We start from the raw sequence: 20,705 nt of genomic DNA on the forward strand, positions 1-20,705 counted from the left end.
CGACTAACCACAAAAGTATCCATGTTTAGAGAGCAGGTCTAGTTAGTAACTCATAAATGACAGGAAACTGGACTCTAGACTGAAAACCACTATGAAGAACCTTCTTTAATTCCTGGGTTTATTGAACTGTGGGAACATAGTGAATGTTTACTCCAAATACAGCACTGTGGAGTTCTGAAGAGAAACTGCAAAGACAACTGAACAGCACCAGTGCATGCAGGACAACCCTGCAGGCAGGCTGGGGTGTCTTGTATGAAGGATGGTACCAAGAACACCACACACCGAACAGACAAGAAACCACATTCTTGCACTGGTGACATTTTATTTTGTTGTCTTTTGATCTTGCCAATCTCACTGCAGACTTTACGCACTCTGCACAGTCCACACATCTGCTTTCAGCACAGCACTGCAAATGCAGTAGCACCTGGTGCCAAAGGCAGTTTCTGAGACCACCTTGACCCACAGTATTCCCCACGGTCAAGAACAATGTGATCATGCTGATACTAACACACATGTACAAACCTGCCTGCTCCCCAGACACTGCAAAGGCTTCCCTGTGAATTTCAGCACCAGCAACTTTATCAGACAGTGCAAATTTTGCAATTTTCTGGTACACTGGGTCTTTGAATAACAGAGATTCTGGAGAACCCATTCTTTGAAAAATAGGACTGCCTGTGCTGATGCTTCCTGCTAGCTTCCATGCCATCTGCTGCATTTAGACACTGGAACAGGCTGTCCAGGGAGGCTGTGGATGCCCCAGCCCTGGTAGTGTTCAAAGCCGGGTTGGAGAAGGCCTTGAGCAACCTGGTCTAGTGGGATGAGTCCCTTCTTGTGGCAGCAGGGGGTGAGACTAAATGACCTCTAAGGTTCATTTTGACCCCTTACCATTCGATGATTGAGCACAGGAAGATATTCCTCATGATCCAGAGACAATGCCAACACATGACTTAAAATAATGACCCCTCTTCTTTTAACCTTTTTTAAACAGGGAAGCCACTGCTAATACACCTCTTTTGCACAGAGAGGTGATACTGAAAAAAACGGGTTATGTAAGACAGTGAAGGTGGTATCTGCCAAGCAGGGAAAAAGGACACTGTGGGAGCACTGGCACGACAAAGAACCACAAGCTGGCATGGCAGCTTCATGGAATCTGGTCCCAGCACTAGCAGGCTGCTCATGTAGGTATGCACGGTCTTGCAGTATGTTTCCCAGGTAAGCATGAAACAAGTGGGCTTCAGAGAGCACACAAAGGCCATCTCAGTACATTAGTTACCGGCGTCTCTGAAAGGCCACTGAATCTCCAAAGGGCTTGGAAGAATTCAGTCCTTGCAGCACTGGAAGACTTTCTACATATCTTTAATGTCCAGCATTACAGGAAACAGATGCCAGGGAACAGTGGGTTCCTGACAAGGGTAATAATGACCTTCCATCCCATCCAAGTAGACACACTGCTGTCGGGTGCTGAGCCTAAACACCGGTGTATGAAACAGAGCCTTGTGCAACAGGATACAGCAAACACTGAGAAGGTCTCTTTTGTGGCAGCCTAGCTGACAACAAATGAGAGAATGACAGGGCAAGCTGGAGTCTTTGCATTCCGCACAGCACTGTTTTCATATTTAGTTTGTGTGCATTCTGTGCAAGAAAAGATTTCCACCTTGAAGAGACCTAAACATTCTGCTAGTCAGTCCCTTATGAGAAGAATTGTAAAAAAGAACCTTGATCTCACACATCAGAGGAAGAAGACAAAACAGACACCTGCTGTACTGGAAACCACTAAACAAGCAACTAGTATGACCAAACTGAGACTGCACCTGGAGGGAATCACACTGGTACACTGTTAGTGCCACTGTCCAAAGGAACTACACCAGCAGAAGGAGCCTCTGCACCACAGCTTTGGTTTGTATTCCTTACAACTGACCAGATACAGAAGTTTCAGTATCAAAGTCACCTGCAGAATTGAGTCACAGTCCCAAAGACATTCAGTTGCTTATATTAGTGCTGCGGGTTATGAGCCTGACAGAAGTGGGGCTTGTAACTGAAAAGCCTTAGAATTATTCCTTCTCAACTTCTAGGGATTTGCTTCGGCCTCGCTTGCGGCTGGTTTTTGGAACTTCAGCTCTCTGTGCGACTTGGGGTGTCCCTTCCTCACTGCTTGCACTCTCGTTGTCCACTCGTTGTGGACAACCTCTCTTACTTCTCCTCATTTTTTCAACTCCAACAGCGGGGAGCTTCTTGGCAGCCAGGGTGCCAGCTCTCTTCTTTTTGCCCCTGGTCAAAGGACGTTTCTTCCGTTGCTTCCTCTGCTCTTCCCTTCGGCGAATTTTCATTAGCTTCTCAAAACTTTTGGTAGTCGTTGTATTCACATCAAACCAGTCCTGCAGATTTAGAAGGCAACAGGTTGGTACTGATGGTGGTGGAAACACCAAATAAAGCCTATCAGGGTTTACAATATAGCTGTGTCGTGGGACAAGGTTCCCCTGAAATGTGAGATCTGGAAAGGCAACTGCCTAACAATGCTCTGTTCTTTGATGTGTCTCTTCAGGTGCCACTCTGTCTCAGAGGATTCACATTTGATTTGACATTTGCCTAGTTGAAGGCACAGGAAATGCTGCAGAGCTGAACAGAGCAGCAGCAGCTTGGGACAAGGCACGTGACATGACACAACACTTTCTCCCCAGACTAACACATTAGACCAGCTATGTTTAAGGACCCTGTACCCAACAGTGAGCAAGGAAAAAGTAAAACATGGCATACATACAGCATTTTCTTAAGACATTCTCCCCACCCCCAGCAGCCTGGGGTTTGAGGTTCCACTGTGCCTGCCTTACCTCAGCGTGCACAGAGTTGATGTGATACTTGACCCCACTCTCTGAAATGAACTCCTTCTCACACAGGAGACACTTGTATTTACCAGCCACAAAGTCTCCCTGGCATCAAAACAAACAAATAAAAAAAAAAAAAAATCAACAAGAGTTGCTGGATCAAGAAGGTGTTAAACCTATATATTTCATTTGAATCTTGCTCAGATAGAACCCAGCAATAAAAACTAGGAACTCTCATTCACACCAGACAGCTTTAGCTGTCAGGCGCACTGACAGGAGCAAGCAGTTGTGCCCACAAAGCATAGGCCTGCTCTCTGAGATGTCATAAGGTCTCCAGCAGTGCACCTGGAAAAACTGCTCTTGTAGCTGTGTATCTACAAGTAGAATTGCTGTGTCATTAAAAGGAATGCCATTAAGGTACTTCCTCCTGGTCTCAAGTGTTGTTTGCAATGGCAACCTCCTTAGCACATAGGGGAGCATCTAAATTTGGGGCTGGAATGAGATGATCTTTAAGATCCCCTCTAACCCAAACCATCCTGTGAATCCATGAAACTGTGAGGATCTCAGATTAGCAGATGGCAAGACAAGAACTAAGAGTTATCAGAGGGACAGGGAGAGTGGGGTCATTAAGAGGAAGGCTACCAACCAAGGTACATGTGCCAAGGTGAGACTTGAGTCCTGAGACACTGCCATACACAGATTCACAACCCTGAAACAGTAAAGAAAAACAAACCTGTGAACATGCTAGCAAGAAATCACTTCTTCCTGGAAAATAAAGCATTATTATGTCTGGAGGACAATCCCAAAAGTACAAAAGAGAGGTAGAAGCCAGAAAGCTTCTGGTAAAAAGACCATTAGAAGAGTTAAGTTTTCATTAAGCTTAGTATTTATATTTCCAGTTTCAGAGCACACTTGGACATAATAAAGAGACTCCTGCGATGGTTACACTCATGCTCTATCAACAGCCTGACTAAACTGATAGTTTGCTTTCTGCCTGAAGTGCAACAGAGGAAAAATTCAAATGGAGTACACGGGGCAGGTACAAGACAACTTCTCCCTCCTGCACTGCTTATGTCTCTAGTGGCACAGGGCAGGAGTACAGCATCCAACATCCCTGGTCCCAGTTAAAGGGCAGCTTTAGAGGCCTGTCCCATGGGGAGCATCAGTCTTCGGGTACCACATTGTGCTTGGCCCTCAACCCAGGTTGCAGAACGGGAAGCAGGAGCAAGACATGCTGCTGGGTTACTGGTTGGTGACATAGGACAGCTGCTCTCTTGAGACAGCTCCACATACAACATGGTTCTGCCATTCTGATACTTGAAAATTATGCTAGCCTGAATACTGGGGAGAGAGTGCTGGAGGTGGGGTAGAGTAGGGCAGGGGGAAGGCGGCATCTATACACCAAAACCAGCGGGCAGCTGCCACTGACCCTTGGCTCTCTGACAGTATGCATCACATGGGGATGTTCTACCACCACCTCCCCCAATGGGGCCATTTGCTCTCACTGGATCTGACTGGTGATTGCTGTAAGGCATTGTAAGAAACTAAGCTTTCCCGTGCCTAAAGGGGCCCAAGTGAGCCAGAGAAGGACTTTGAACAAGGGCCTGGAATGACAGGACAAGGGGGAATATCTTCCCACTGCCAGAGGGCAGTGGGATACTGGGAAGGAATTCTTCCGTGGGTGGAGTGGGGAGGCCTTGGAGGAGGTTGCCCAGAGAAGCTGTGGCTGCCCCATGCCTGGAAATGCTCAAGGCCAGGTTGAAAAGGGCTTAAAACTTGTCTAGAGCAATGAAGAAAACTTAAGTGCTGTGCCAGACAAAGTCTCATTACTCTTGTATTTCCACCTCTACTCCTTCCTTCTATGATTAGATTTAGATAGAAAGGCAGGGGCATGATATTTTTCCACTATTCAAACATCCAAATGGACCAACTGCCCACCAGGATGAGAAAACTGTACCAGCCCCACACCAAGTTACTGGCTCTCAAGTGTTCACACACTCCAAAAAGGATGATCCTCAGGTCATTTTGATGCAAACGACAAAAGGAGCATCCCCAGACATCCCCAAGACTAAACAGGGTCTTGATTACATGAAACAATCATATTGAGATGGAGCAGGATTTGTCTCCCACAGGGAGACCAACAGCTCTTTCAAGGTTGGCTCATATGGGACTGAAATCTGTCCCCTTTGGGACTTTAGAAACAGTTAAGGATTACCTGATTTGGGCAGTGGACTCTTCGGTACATTTTTATCTCCGTTTTCCATTTGCACAGCACATCTTGACTAAATGTGGGCAGTCCGGGACGAGTGTATTTCAGCTGAGACAAAGATCGGATTGTGAGCTGGAAGTAATGCTGGCTATGCAGAATTTCCTCTTCTAGACCGCAACAAAAGTGCTATCTCTTCTCCTACTCTAACAGGCAAACTCCCAATAATCAATGTTTTCCTGTCACCAATTCTCTAGAAACATAACTGAATCTGGAAAACCCCCACAATATCAGAACCTGAAACTTCCCATTGCCTTGACTACAACAATTCCTCTAAATGTACCTACCCCACTGAAATCATTAAGCATCATTTGCCCTTGGGTTTCACTCACAGCCCAAAAGACTACTGGAAACTCTAGAGCCTAAAACACTGTGAAATACCACAGCATGTATGAGAGACTGGAAGGATTGATGGGGCCTTAAAGCATGTCAGGAGTGATCTTGAACCTATCACCTGTGAGCAACATCATGCCCCTAACTGGCCATGTTCCTTGTGCCCACTGAGAATTCCAGCAGTAGGACTTTATAGTCATTACAGCCTGCCCGAACAAAACACTCGCACCACAGCAATTGCTGCTGCAGAAATACTGTAATCTAAACTGAGAGAGAGCAGAACCCAATCCCCCACACAACATACTGCTTTCCATATGCCAAAAACATGGGCTAAGAGGCAGTACAACACTCATCAGATGTGGAGGTATGAACTTGAACCATATAAAGCATTTTCAAGGCCTTGTACCTTCCGGTCATCTGGAATCAAGTCCTGCAGAACTTTTCTTTTAGGCCACTCTTTGGCCAGTTCTTCTCCTGCCAGCTCATGGAGATAGTAGATTGCCACCTTTGCAGATCTCCTCTGAACTCTGCCTGTGTTGTTTTGCTCCCGTTTCATTTCTTTCACGTTCTCTGTTTTTCTCTCCTCATGGAGGAAAGTGACCTGCAATGAAGATGCAAACATGTGAGCCTCTTTCATTACTTCCTATTTCAGTTACAACTAAATACTGGGAATAAATGTTTTGCCAAATCCCTCATAAAGAGGCTGCAGCAGCTATGGTTTACTGTCACAGACACAAGACAGAAATGCATCCCACTAGTCAGATAGACCCCCAGATCTTCTTACAGGGATCACAGCAATGAGGCTCAAGCAGAGAGCTTCATGCAGTTGCTAGTCTTGAAAGGTATTCCATCATTCACTGTAAAACCCTCATGGACAACAAGACTGCCTGTTCTGCTCCAATGGTGTCTTCTAAGAGCAAAGGAAAGCACCTCATAAGTTATGTTAGAATCACTCTTTCATGGAGCAAAAGTCAGGTCATTTACTGCTGCCATGCTGATTTACTATTAAAAATTTCATCCTAGTCACAGACAAGCAACAGCTGCTGCTAGGAGGAAACTATCAAGGACAAAATAATCCAGGGGCAGGAAAAATAAAAAGATCTGTGATCTCTAATTCCCCAACAAAGTAACAGACAAAAGCCTACACGTGTTTCAAATCTGAGTGGCTGAAGTCCCATCACAGTACCCTGATAAGCACTGCAGGGCGCACTCACCGGCCCGTGCTTAGATCGGAGGTGGTAGACAAGTCCTGCCTTTGATCTGTATGCTTTTCCACAGTGATGGCACTTCATAGCCATTTTCTCCAGCTCGGAAGCAGCCTTCCCACATTTTTTAACATGATATAGGTATCCCATTATGCTGGTGAAGCTGCCTGTGCACCCCTGTCAACACAGAAGAAAAATACATGGAAGAAAACTGTTCCTCAAGGGATTACACAACCAGTGTGAACAGGATCCACAGTTTGCTAACCAAAGCACTACTGCTTATTCTGACAGAGCAGACAGGCAGGTAGAAAACTTTAATGTTAGTCTATTCAGACAGACAAAATCCGCAACAAAGAATTGGCATTGAGATGACTATTAAAGGTGTCTTTTAACCCGAACTGTTCTATGATTCTATGCTACTCTGTCCTAAAAGCATAGTTGGGATCTTGAAAAATATCTTGCTCTGGCCAGCACCAGAGTGTACTTGACAGCACTCTCATGTTTTATGTTTATACATTCACTCCTGTTTAAGTCACACTCTGCACAAGGCAGCTTACCTCCCTTGTACACTTTAGTTTTCCCATTCGCTTTAAAACCTTCCGAAGGCGGTCTCGCTCAAGCTGCTCGTCCAATTCTTCACCCTCCTTCACAACTGGCTAAAGCACAGCAGGAAGATGAATGAAAAACACAAGATGCTTAGCATTTACAGTTCTTCTCAAAGGGAATTCACTAGTCAACACACTGGGGCAGGAAAGTGTCACCTTGGTTTTTCTGAGTTTTTTAAAGCCTTTTGATTGTTCGTAAGATGGAGTCAGTCTTTTTAGCTTCTGTACAATATTAGGAGCAGTTTTTGCCTTTTCCTACACATGTAACATAAACAAATCCTTTGTTTTTCATTCCCTGTCCTTTGTTTGCATATTTCTCACCTGAAAACAATTGTAACTGACAGTTGGTCTAGCCATTCGGCTGGGACGTGATAACTCCAGAAGCCAATCCACAGCCAGACCCACAAATGTATAAAAAGTAAGAAATAAACAGGCAGAGAGGCTCTCGGCCTTGGTTCAGCCATAGGCTATCTCTGAGGAACACCTCTGCCCTGCAAATCTCTTATCTCCGTGTGGTTGCTTTGCGTGTTGCGATCACAGGAAAGCTTCTAAAATAATTAAATCTCTGCAACGTATGATTTTACAGATGTGTATTTTATTTACTATAATGATCACTTTCTATATCTGTGCTGTTTATGGCTGAAGCGACGATTGGTATGGGACTGTGTTTTTGATCTGTGCTCAGAACTGGGTTGATAGCATAGAGATGGTTTTGATATTGCTGAGCAGCCCTTGCACAGCGCTAAGGGCTTTTCTCGTACTGCTCTGCCATCGAGTGGTCTGGGGTTGCACAAGCAGTTGGGAGGCGACATTGCTGGGACAGCTGACCCCAACTGATCACAAGGATATTCCAGACCATACAGTATCATGCTCAGCATATAAAGCTGGGGCAAGAAGGAGGAAGGGGGCAGACATTCAGAGTCATGGTGTTTATTGTCCCAAGCCACTATTATGAGTGATGGAGCCCTGTGGTCCTGGAGACGTCTGGACCTTCCTGCCCACGTGGCAAATGAATTCTTTGTTTTGCTTTGCTTGGGTGCTTTATCTATTGAACTGCCTTTATCTCAACCCATGAGTTTTCTCACTTTGATTATCTCCCCTGTCCTGCGGGGCGGGGAGAGAGTGAAGGGGCTGCATGGGGCTTGGCTGCTGGCTGGGGTTAAACCAAAGAGGAATTATCTTTAAAAGGAGTAAACTGACATAAAATGATGCATATTAAACATTTATTGGCCCTACTGTTTCCACTTAGCCTGACTAAAGTGAAGCAGACTGCATCTAACAGTTATTCATCTGTGCTAAACTATAGCTCAAGTTCCTTATTCTCTCTCTGATAGTTACTGTATATTTTTTCCTACTTTACCTAATATTACACCTAAACTGAGTAAAAAGATAGAACTCAGTGACAGACCTAATCTTCATGGCCAGAACACAATCCCAGACCCGCATAATTTACTAATACAGCTGTTGGTTCAGAAACTGCAGTACTGGGAATTGTGCAAAAAAATTCAGAGTGCATTATCTGAATTTTACACAAACTTCCAAATGACATTTTCAAAAGTTCTAATTCTTCAAAACTACAAGAGGAGACATTGCCTTCTTTAAAATAAGAACAAAGAGGAGAAGCAGACTGTAGTATCAGTACTAATCTAGTGTTAGATTAGTATTTTTACAGAAGAGAGATGAGAACTAATTGCTACTTCTGCTATTTTACCTCAAATCTAGTCTGCTCTGGATGTAGAAAAACCTCCTCCTTTCTAGCAAAGGACTGAAAATTGCAGCCTAATCTTTTTACTTCTGATTGTGAATGCCTTTTATGTGTGACTTATTACTAGCCTAAACAGAAATTGATCTCTCTTTCTATGATGTTGCATGCCATCTCTGGTAACATTTCTACTGTTTTTCAGATGTCGAATCTCACTGGAAAAATAATAGATTCGAACAGCTACAACACTTGAAAAAAACACTCCATGTTCTGTTTCTGTGTGTACCAGGAAAGGACCAAAGCCTGTTCTGCCTGCAGGCGTTTCAGATGCACAGTAGTTGTGTTACCTGATTGTTATGGTCTGCCATGACATGGTATTTCATCCCTGCTAAAGACTTCAGCTGCTTCCCGCAGTGATGACATGTGAACATTTCCTAGAAATAAACAAGGACACGGTGCATTTAACTGTAAACTAACCAAAGCAGTGGAAAACTCTTTGGGGCAAAGGAGCAGGAGAGCAGAACAATTTATCTGGGCCTGGTAACCGTCTTCTAAGAACAGATTTTATGGAATCTAAAATTTAGTGGACCAATGAAGTAACTGCACCTTTGTTCACTATCCCAAACCTCTGCCAAAAGGCTGGGCAAGAAGCACCAAGCACTATTCTTACAGATGTATAAAGGACTCTTGCTTAGGGACATGATGATGAGATGAAACTGGTTTTAAATACAATACAAAACAAGCAGGCATTTCTATCAGTAAGCTGAAGAGGAGTAAAGAAACCATTGCTCATCTCTTGTGTTCTTACCTTCCTGCAATTTACCATATGTTTCTTCAGTCCTTCTACAGTCTTTCTCACCACAGCCCGGCATGTTGGACAGGTAACTCGGCCTTTGTCCTGAATCTCTAAAGACCATTGCTCTTCCATACTACCTGTCAAAACACAGTATTTAGAATACCAGTGCTAACACAACATCTTTTTTTTTTCTCCTTCGATGTGCACAGAGAGCTCTAAAATGAAACAGGTCACAAACTTGAGTCCAGCTGCACTTCAGTGCGTGTAGCTTATTTACAGCCTTGGGTATGCAATGTCACACAGCACACATCACTGCTTTTCAAAGAGCATTTTACAAACACTCTTTAACCTACCATTCCCAAGTAAGGACCATTCTTCTTTCTTCTGCTTGACCAGCGGACATTTTCCTTTGTTAATTTCTGTCGCACAATTACTTTAGCATGCTCTTCTTCTGGCAAAAGTTTTATCATAGTAAAAGCAGTCACAGACCACCAGGTCAAGTTAATCAACAGCCAGGGAAAAGCACTCTGTGTGGCATGATTTCCAGTTTCTGGCCTCTTTATGAAATCTCAAGCAAAAGTTTGGCATAACCCACAAGGATTATAAATTACTGAAATGGGTTCTGGGAAGAAAGTGGTTTAGCAACCACCCACCTGAATTCTTGCCCATACAAGATCCAAAGCCTGTTCTCTTATCCCAATAATAACATGCCCAGGCTGGTGAAAAATTTGTGAATCAAACAGCACTTGGCAGAAAACTGGCGTGTTTAATGACTACTGTGATCTACAAATACCAAGTGACTGAATCAAGGCTAATTTTATTTTTACACGACTTTTCTAGATTGCTTGGGTCTCTGGTTACCAGAAAAGGTGATCTGGCAGCAACAGCTACCAAGTTTTTTCCTGAAAACATATTCTGCTGAGTAAAAACTGTAAATATTTTTATGAGTCTAATGCTGTTACTATTTTTGTAGGCTTTTTGTTCAGTTCATAAAGTGAATCCCCCTTCACTATCACATTATGCAATGGCAAGAGCACATGGAACTACACTCAGGCAGGGTGCAGTTCCTTCAGTCCTGCTCTGCAGTACTAACACAGCACCAGAACAGCAGCCAGCTTTTCTTTGTCAACAGTAAAGTGAAGTGAACTACTGAATGGAAACACCAGAAACACAGCTGTTTCTCAGATTCAAATCTAGATTCACATTTATCTTTTATCTGCTTCATTAACGACGTTTAGCTACTGCCTCTTCTTACCTGTGTCATAGGTTTCTGGCTCTTTTTGAACACAGTGGCCTTTCGTTCTGGTGTTTTGTTTTGTTCCAGTTGGCTGTTTTTTCCCTGTTGTAACACAAACAAGACAAGCCAGAAGACTTAGTTCTGTTACAATAAAAATCAGATTTCTTTTGCTAGAAGGCTGCTATTTAGTCTGCTGTATAAAAATTATTCAGAAATGTTCAGTGCTTTGTTTTTTTTTAAAGCAATGTCAAGATTATGTTTCCTACTCTCTTTCAAAATCTATTTATAGTGGCAGGCATCAGTCCCACCCAAATATTTGTAAGTTCTATGGCTGTTCATACACAAAGTTCAGGTGATGGGAAGTCTTCACACTGAAACATCATCTGTGCACAGTTTCGCTGAGTACATCTGATGACAATCAAAATGGAGCCTCATTTCTCTACTCATTCCCATCTTCCTTAGACCAAAAAACTCTTACTGTTTCAGTATGGATTATGCTTTTTGCTCTCATCTCCCTGGTCCTCTTCAGTCGTCCCACACATTTCCTGAATGGGAGTACCTACTCCTGGAACAGCACCCCATGGTGACTGTGCCTTAGAGCAAAAGAATTACTTCACATGTCTAATGACTTCACAAAGTTTACATTCCTGCTCAAAGCTCTCAGGCTAACATCTGCCTTTTTAAAAATAACTATGATGTTGCTGGTCCATAGTCAGCTTTTGATCTGTTATAGATCTTGAAGCCTCTTCTGAAGCATTGACTCCTGGGAGGCTGCTCTTTGTTTTTCAGCTGTGAAAAACAGTATTTCTTCCCAAACTATATAATCTTTAATTGTACACTGTTCTCTGTCCTATTTGTAAATTGCTTTTCTATTGTCAAGACCACTTTAACTTTTAGCCTGTTCTCCAATACACTTGCTGTCACTTTCAGCTTTGTGCTATCTATATCCTTTTAAGTCCTTGGTGACGAAAATAATAGTTAGAATTGAATGTAGGGACAGAGGATGAACCATCTTTCTATACTCCTATTTCACCAAGCTAGTGACCTCATTGTAAAAGGTTATCAGGTTCATTTAAGCATGATTTGCCCTGCATGAATCCATGTTGACTACTCCAATTCCCCATCTTGTCCTTTATGTGTTCGGAAATACTTTCCAGGATGATCAGCTTCCCAGGGACTGAGGTGAGGCTGACTGGCCTGTAGTTCCCCAGATTTTCCTTCTTTCTGTCTTTGAAGATACGAGTGATATTTTCTCTCTTCCAGCCTCCAGGAACCTCTGCCAGTCGCCATAACCTTTCGAAGATAAGAGTGGCCTTGCAATGACATCAGCCAGCTCTCAGCTCTCAGTGCAACCTGTCAGGCCCCATGAAACTTAGAATCATAGATGGTTGAGGCTGGAAAAGCCCTCTAAGACCATCAAGTTCAACAGTTCCCCCAGCGCCACCAAGGCCACCACTAACCCACGTCCCCAAGAAAAGTGTAGACACCTTTCAAATCCCTCCTCAAATGGGGTTGCCACCACTGCTCTGGGCAGCTGCGCCCAGGTTGGACAGTCCTTTGGGGGCAAAAAATTGCTCCCAGTATCACATCTAAACCTGCTGCAACTTGAGGCCGTTCTCCCTTGTCCTCTCACTTGTTCTGTGGAAGCAGAGCCTGACACCCACCTGGCTCCACCCTCCTGTCAGGGAGTTGTGAAGAGCCACAAGCTCCCCCCTGAGCCTCCTCTTCTCCAGGCTGAGCCCCTTTCCTAGCTCCCTCAGCCTCTCCTGGGGCTCCAATCCCTTCCCCAGCTCTGTTCTCTTCCCTGGACACGCTCCAGCCCCTGCAGGTCTCTCTTGTCAGGAGGGTTCCAGATCTGCCCCCAGCACTGGAGGTGCCCCAGCAGTGCCAGCACAGGAGGAGGGCACTGCCTTGGCCCTGCTGCTGCCCCAGAGCTGGCACAGCCCAGGTGCCACTGGCTGGCCTCTTGCCTACCTGGGCACAGCTGGGCTTGTGTTGAACCACTCTTGACCAACACTCACAGGGCTTTTTCCAGCCCCTCTGCCCCAGCCTGGAGTGCTTAATGGGGTTACAGCGACCCAGAGGCAGGACCTGGCACTTGGCCTTGTTGACCCTCACACTGTTGGCCTTGGCCCATCATTCCAGCCTGTTCCGTTTCCTCTGCAGAAACTTCTTGCTCTCTAGCAGATCCACATCCAATCCCACTTGGTGTCACCTACGAACTCACTGAAGGTGTGTTCAATCCCCTCATCTAGATCATCAATAAAGATATTAAACTGGACTGGCCAAATATGGGGCACTGGGGAAGACAACTGTTGACCGGCCCCAGACGGATGTCACTCCATTCCCCAGGACTCTCTAGTCCCAGCCATCCAGCCAATTTTCTACCCCGCAAAGAGTGGGTAAGCTATGAGCATCCAGTTTCTCCAGAAGAATGATGTGGGAAATTATGTCAGAATGCTTTACTAAAATCCAGGTAAATAACATCCACAGCCTTTCTTTCATCTGTTAAGTGCATCACCTTGTCACAGAAGGACATCAGGTTAGTCAAGCAGTACCTGCCATTCCTAAACTCAATCTGCCTGGGCCTGATCACCATGTTGTCTGGTAGATATCACATGATAGTACCCAAGATAATCTGCTTCATGACCCTGCCTGGCACTAAGGCCAGAGCAACATGTCTGTAGTTTCCTGGATCCTCCTTCTGACCCTTCCTGCAGATGTGTGTCACACAGGCTAACCTCCAATCCTCTCAGACCTTCCCACTTAATCAAGACTACTGGCAAATAATTTGGTAAATCCAGTTTGTTCAAGTGCTTTAAGCTTGACCTCCTTCACTGAGTGTAGAGTTTCCTTGTTCCAGACCCTTCCTCTGTGTGGTCTCAGGCTCCTGGGATTCCTGAAGGATTCTTTTAACTGATAAAGATCAAGTCACCAAAAACATTGAGTACCTCAGCCTTTTCTGTGTCATTTGTCACCAGCTCCCCTGCTCTGATGAGCAGTGCACTCACACCTCCCCTGGTCTTCCCTTTGCTGTTGATGTACTTGTAGAATCTTTTCTTGCTGCTGTTCACATCCTTTGCCAGATTCAACTCCAGGCTGGATTTGGCTTTCCTAACCTCATCCTTGCAAGACTGGATGGCATCTGTACACTTACGTGTCACCTGCTCCTACTTTCACCACTTGTACACCTTCCTTTGCACCTAACCACTGATGGACAAACCTTTTGAAGGAGTGAAAGACCTATGATGTCAAGCATTTTCCCCCTTGGTCTTTCTGGCAAAAAAAAAAAGTGCTTGGGTTTGATTTCTTCTTAATAAACGCTTATTGCGGTTATCAGCTACTCAGCCTCCAGATGTTTACAAGTAATGTGTCTGATTATTTAGTCGATAATCTTTTGGGAAGTTGAAATGATGCAGACTGGCCTATACTTCCCATAATTCCCTTCCTCCCTCCCTTTGCTGGACTTCTAAGACAGACTGAAATTAGATCACCTCCCACTGAGTAAGCAGACACTAGTCAATGGTTTCCTAGAACAAAACATTCAGAATCAGAAACAGAATTTGAAGACTCCAGATGTCATTTGGGCAGAGAAGTCTGAAGTACCTGGAGGCTTGTAATTAGGAATGACAAGTTATTTGTATTACCCGAAATCTTCTGCTTCTTCTTGGGAGAGTCTTTAACATCTCTGCCTTCCCTTTGCTCAGATTTCCTCTTGCCTTTCAAGAGTACTTCTCCTGATAAGTAAGAACAGATATGCTTCAGTCTTGGTATTCAGTCTGGATAACAGCTTTGAGTGAGTCTACTGCTGCCTCATCTTATCCTCGTATTCAATACTTAGTCAAAAAAACCAAAAGTAGTTCTTGTGAGGCACCTGGACACCAGTGAACCAGACATATTTAGGCACCCCATAGCCCACAATACTCTGATACAACAGGTATGGAAGAAACAGTGCCACAGTATGGCCTGAAAAATAATCCTCAGGAAAAGAGACAGAAAGTGCTAGGTTATGTCATAAAAACCTCACCTGACTCACACAAAAAGAAGCATACAGAAAGCCAAATAATATCATGCCTGCCCTGAATATCTCCAAGCCTATCCAAGTCTTATCTCCATGAATACAGATGAGCACAGAAGCACAATGGTAAGCAGGGAACACCAATTACAGACTTTAAGAAACAGACATCTTCTTCCTGGGTCTGTCCTGGGAGACTCACAAGGATAAGGAGAGTGGGAACCCCCTCTCTGAAGCACCCTTTGGAAGGGGGAAGGGGAGAACAGTGAGAAGGCAGAGCGTGGTGTTACTGCCTGGGGTTATGCAGCACCCGGGATCTGAGTGGAGAACAGATCAGGATTACACAAGACTAGGGTGTTTTAGGAGTGGTATCAAAGGGAGGGAAAGGGAGAGAAATACCTCATTTGGGGTTGATCAAGTGTGGGAAAATACAGGAGTAAAAGGATAGCAGAGAACACTTGCTTGTAAAGAGGTGACTGGTCAGTATTCAAATCTTGTCATGTCTGACACCAGGGTCTGTGAGTATGAGCCTCTCTGTAAGGAGCCACTGGCACGGCTCTGTGGGCCTCAGGGACCAGTACATCCATGGACCAGCAACTGAGGAGACTGGGATCCAAAGGTCAGGTACTGGGGAGATTGAGTATTTAAGGATGGAGGCTGTTGGTGCTGTTTGTGTGAATGCTGATCTGCATGGCTACTGTTTTTGTTGTACGTCCGTGTTTGCTCCTACAGGAATACTTACACACTCTTGCTACTGGCTGGACCTGGGGGTGTGCAGCTACAGCAATCTCGCTTCTATCAATCTACCAAATTTGCCTCTCCCCACAACAGAACTGAGTATGGATCCTGACTTAGAGGTAAGAAGAAAGTGCATTAAAGAAGACTGAAGTTTTGACACTCTGCCACACAAGAAGTTTGGAAAACAGCTCCTAGGCCAGGAAAATCTGAATGTTCTTACAACAACCTAAGAACCTAAACCATTCCAAATCAGAAAATTATAATTGACAAACATGAGAAAATAAAGATATACTTAAAAATAATAATCTACCAACCACAAAAGCTGTGTCTAATCCCAAATTCTGCTGAATGGTCGCCTTTGCTACATCTTTAGTGTTGATGGTTCTATATTTAAAGCTCGTGAAGCTTATTTCTGATATGATTGGTGTAACTCTTATACTTATCTCTTCTACAGATAGAACTGATTTCAGCCACAGAATGATTAATAGACAAGTCACTCAAAAAAGAACTGTGTAATGTCAGAGAACTGTATCTGTATTTGTGCAGTGGCAGAAGTTAATTTCTTTCTATATGTGAACAGCACTAGCAAGCTTGTAATTTTTGGTTGAATTGCAGCATGTCTTTCAGGAGCAAACTAATCTCTCACTGACGAACAAGAGAAAAAATCAGTTTGCCTTGGATCAACAGTGATAAATACCTTTTTTTTCTGAAGATTTGTTGACACTGTTTTTCATTCCTCTCATTTCTAACCAGTAAGCAGGCCTGCGAATAGTCCGCTTGCTCCTGGGCTCCACACTCCCATTCACTGGGCCCTTCGATGAGGCAGAGGAAATGTTGGTGACTGTGTCATCACAGTTACTGTTCACTTCTAGAACAGAAGTTTCCACCTCCTCAAGTTGCTTAGACCTGGAAAACATCAAGTTGAATTCCTGTGTATACAGATACATATACACACAATCACAATAAACTTGACAGATAACATCCTTTTCATCTTCCCAAGTATTCTAAAAATTAATCTCACTGTTCACTGAATCTCCTGAGTTTTGGGAACTGTAAAGTGCCAGCAAGAGAAAACATCCTCAGTGTTGTTTTTCAGTATATCTTTTTGATAATGACATTATTAAGTTCTCAAGAGAAACAGAAGAAAATATTCTTCCTACCTCAAACTTTCAACTTTAGAAGCAGGTGCAAGTGAATCTTAGCTTAAAAATATGCATTTATCATTGGAATATAAGAATATTTCTGCAACCCACCATTACAAAAGAGACATTTTCTATCCCACAAAGGTCAAGATCTCCTTCAGTCTCTATTCCCAGAATCAGGGCTGGCACTACACCATTAAAGATTTCATGCCAGTAAGAATTTTAACTAGCAAGGGTTTCAGCAGTGAAGACAACCTTCCAGTATATCCTACAAATCACACTACAGTAAGACTACTTTAGACTAATCAGCAGCACTGAATTTTTTTCCTAAAGATCAGATGGAACTTTGCTTCACTCTTCCAAAGTATTTCTCTCAGGCCTTGAAATTCCTGGACATCTGCATTCCTGTCCAGGACAGCAAATTGAATGAGGTGTCAAAGAAACACAAAATATCTACTCTCTGGGCAAATATGTTTATTTGCATTTATATGTATATGCATTTATGTAAAGAGGAAAGAGGAACAGAAACACTTTGCAATGTATCCCATTGCTACTACAATTACCAACTGAAATAACTAGATCACTCGAGTGATGACTGATGGCCATTCTATTAATACTCTGAGCTGTAGAGCTCACCTTTTAACATGTCAATCCAGGAATTAATAAGGGGGGAACACTGTTGGCATCAGGTCAGGTCATTACATACTATGTTTAAGGAGGTACTGCAGAAGCATGGGGAGAGGATTTCTCACATTACAGTTGCACTCACACCCAAAATACATAGATTTCAGATCACCATTTGTTATTGCACTTAAAAGATTTATCTTGACAATGTTAAAATCCTTAAAAAAAAAAAAAAAAAAAAGAAAGGCGCTAATACACACTGAAATGTCAGAAAAGCACTTTTCCTAGAAACCAGTAAGTGAAGTCAGCTGAGACTCTCAACACACTAATTAAAATTGCAGCAACTCTTAAAAGTCAGAATATTTATAAAGATCAGTTATAGTTTTCCACTAGGATTCCCTCAGGTTTTTTCTTGCCTGCAATCAAATTAGACAAAAAACCATTCACATACTTTTTATTTGCCAAGGGCTTCTTGAGCTTCTGCTGTCTGTGATGTCCAGTCCTGGTGTCCTAACAAGGCAGAACAATTCACATTAGCAGCATAATTTGTTTCCTTTTAGCATGTTTCACTATGCAGCCAAGCACAACCACCTGCACTTTGAGGATGTGCATACGCCACCCTTTGAAAAACAAGCCACTGTTTTCTGCAACTGGAAATGCTTAACCTTTCCAACTCCAGCTGAACTGGAACTGAAATCAAAACAAGGTTGAGTCCCTCCACACTCCCCATATGAAAGCAAATCCTTCCCCTTGCAAAGGGATGGGATGTTCTTTATCCCCAGTACATTCACCCATCTATGTTTTGTGCCTATACTTTACCATTTAATGACAAATATTTTAGATATCAATTTGCTAGTTTTTACACAGTACTTATTTTTCCTTAATGAAGTAATTCTTGCTCTCCCTAGTCTCCTTCATGCCCTCATTATATATCTTGCTTTATCATACTCCATCAGCTGCCCAGATGTTCACTTTATCCCTATCACAGAACCCTTTTTCTTATTTTTTGTCACTTATCACTTGCTATGCTCCTTTTAAGACATGAAATTTAACACATATTCGTAAAAGTACATTTACAAGTTGGTATGAACAACTCAATTGCTGTACGTTTCTCCTAGTGTGTGAACAATAACATACCACCACCTTCTTCCAAGTACTAATCATGACAGATTGCCATTCTTTGTTAGAAAACTCATGACAAAAATAGTAGTTATAAAGACTAGAAAATAAAAATCATCGCCCAGTGGAAGTATAGATAATATCAAAACTGTAACCTAGGGAACAAAGGTAGCATTTTGCCATGTACAGGAACTGGCTAAGAAACTGGAAGAAAAAAAAACCAACAATCAACCAACCAATAAAAAACCCAGAAAAAAACCCAAAAAACAAAACAAAACAAAACAAAAAAAATCAAACAAAACAAAACAAACACACTAGAAAAGAAAACAGAAGAAAAAAGAAATTATGACTAAATTACCTGTCTTCTTTATAGAAAAATATGATGCACACTATCAATGGTGAGAGACACTGCAACCATCAGCTAAGAAGTTCAGTAGCAGGCACTGATACCAATATATGAATGATTAAACTGTGTCTATGGAGTGTCAGGCTGTCCTTGAGCCTCCAGACCCAGAGTCTTCTCATGGAAAAGTTAGAGAAGCAGCACGAGAAAATTCACAACTGCTTCACAGTGACTTCACACTCAAATCTCATCTCCTTCAGAAGTAAAATCATCTGGAAGTTTGTGTTTGCATTATTTATACCCAAACACTAGTGTCAACAGCACTGTCTGGGAAATCTCCATATTAGAAATGTGTATAAGCCTCACTGAGCAGCAGCCAGAAAAAATCAGGGCTATGAGATTACAATGATAAAAATGAATAAACAGGCAGGCAAAGTCTGCTGCAAATCACTGGCTTAATCTACGATTAGAAGAACTGAAATGACTGACAAACATGGCATGTGTTTCAAGATTCATGGAGTTTTTATAACCAAAACATTTAGCATAAGAGTGAAGATTAGTATGAAGAATTTTTGTGGCAGTTAAGGATCTGCAACACGAAAGGAGAGTGAAAATGATCTGTCAGGTTTTCTGAGAAATTAATAACAGCAATTATGAAGGAAACATCTACAGAAAGTGGTGTTTAAGTTACGTGTGTTTTTTCATTTATACAGTTTACTTCCTACTTAAAGAGCAGAGACCTAAGGTATGCAGGAATGCCCAACGGCTGGACATAAGTGAAACAAAAATGCCACGTTCCTCGCACAGCTGAGAAAAAGTGAAACAGCGGCCCAGATCCCGAAAAGATGGAGTGGTGGATTCTGTCTGCTGATGGATTGTCGGCCATTCCGGTGAGCTGGAACACGGCTGCTACTCTACAGCATCCAGCCCGGCAAGACGGTGCATGAGCACAGCACAGAAACTCCCCGAGGTGAGGAGGCTGATACGAAAGCTGAAAGTGATGAAAGTGCTAGCAGGGCCACCGGGCATCCTGCGGGCCCCGACAGTCCCCGCGAGGCACGGGAGGGCTCATATCCTTTGGGGAGCTCCCTGTTCAGCCCCACATTCTCTTTCCTACCGCACACTCCATGAACTACATCCTCCTGCAACGAAGGCCTTTCGGACAAAGCGCACCACCGGCGCCAACAGCGCCCTGCTCCGGGTTCCTTCCCGGTTCTGGGCCGAACAAAACCGGACCCGGTCCGAGGCCTCGGGGGTCGGTCTGGCCTTCGGGCGGAGAAGAGCCGCTCCCGCCGCCGCTCCCCGGGAGCCCGGAGCGCGTCCCGCTCGCAGCCCGTTCAGGGCCGCCCACCGCGCCGGCCCGGGCCGCACAGACCCCCCGGCGGCCCCGGGGAAGCCGCCTCGTTCCCGCGATCCCGACGTCGGAGCCCATCTCGCGGTAACCCGCGGACCAGTCAGGCTCCCCGGGGCAGCCGCCGGCGGCACCGGTGAAAAAACTGTGGACACTCACCGAGCCGCCGCCGCCGCCCCGCATGGTGCCGGTGCCGCCGCCACGTCAGCGCCACGCCTGCTCGCGCGGTCTCGCCCGCCGCTTCCGGCCGGCCCTGGCAGCGCCGCCACCTCAGGCCCCGCCGCGCTGTTGCGTCTGCCCGGGGCCGTGCCGGGCCGTGCAGCGCCAGGAGGCCGCGCGGGCCCGCGGTGCGTCCCGAGCGGCAGCGGGGCCACGACTGGGTGCGTGCGCGTCACGTCGGGGCCGCG

At 44.3% G+C, this 20,705-nt stretch overlaps 1 protein-coding gene across 1 annotated transcript; it reads right to left on the reverse strand.

The window, feature by feature from the left end:
• Positions 1 to 302: 302 nt before the first annotated feature.
• ZNF512 (zinc finger protein 512) lies at positions 303 to 20,540 on the reverse strand. The gene is made up of 14 exons (XM_040058922.2): positions 20,458 to 20,540; positions 17,937 to 17,995; positions 16,417 to 16,625; positions 14,614 to 14,703; positions 10,985 to 11,068; positions 9,742 to 9,866; positions 9,281 to 9,367; positions 7,184 to 7,282; positions 6,636 to 6,803; positions 5,828 to 6,022; positions 5,038 to 5,139; positions 3,469 to 3,531; positions 2,829 to 2,927; positions 303 to 2,375 (listed from the first exon to the last, which is right to left on the reverse strand). The coding sequence occupies exons 1-14, from the start codon at positions 20,479 to 20,481 to the stop codon at positions 2,052 to 2,054; spliced, it is 1,728 nt and encodes a 575-aa protein (XP_039914856.1). The 5' UTR covers positions 20,482 to 20,540; the 3' UTR covers positions 303 to 2,051.
• Positions 20,541 to 20,705: the final 165 nt, after the last annotated feature.

The sequence above is a fragment of the Hirundo rustica genome, chromosome 3, assembly GCF_015227805.2.
Source record: "Hirundo rustica isolate bHirRus1 chromosome 3, bHirRus1.pri.v3, whole genome shotgun sequence".
In the NCBI taxonomy this organism is placed as follows: Eukaryota; Metazoa; Chordata; class Aves; order Passeriformes; family Hirundinidae; genus Hirundo; species Hirundo rustica.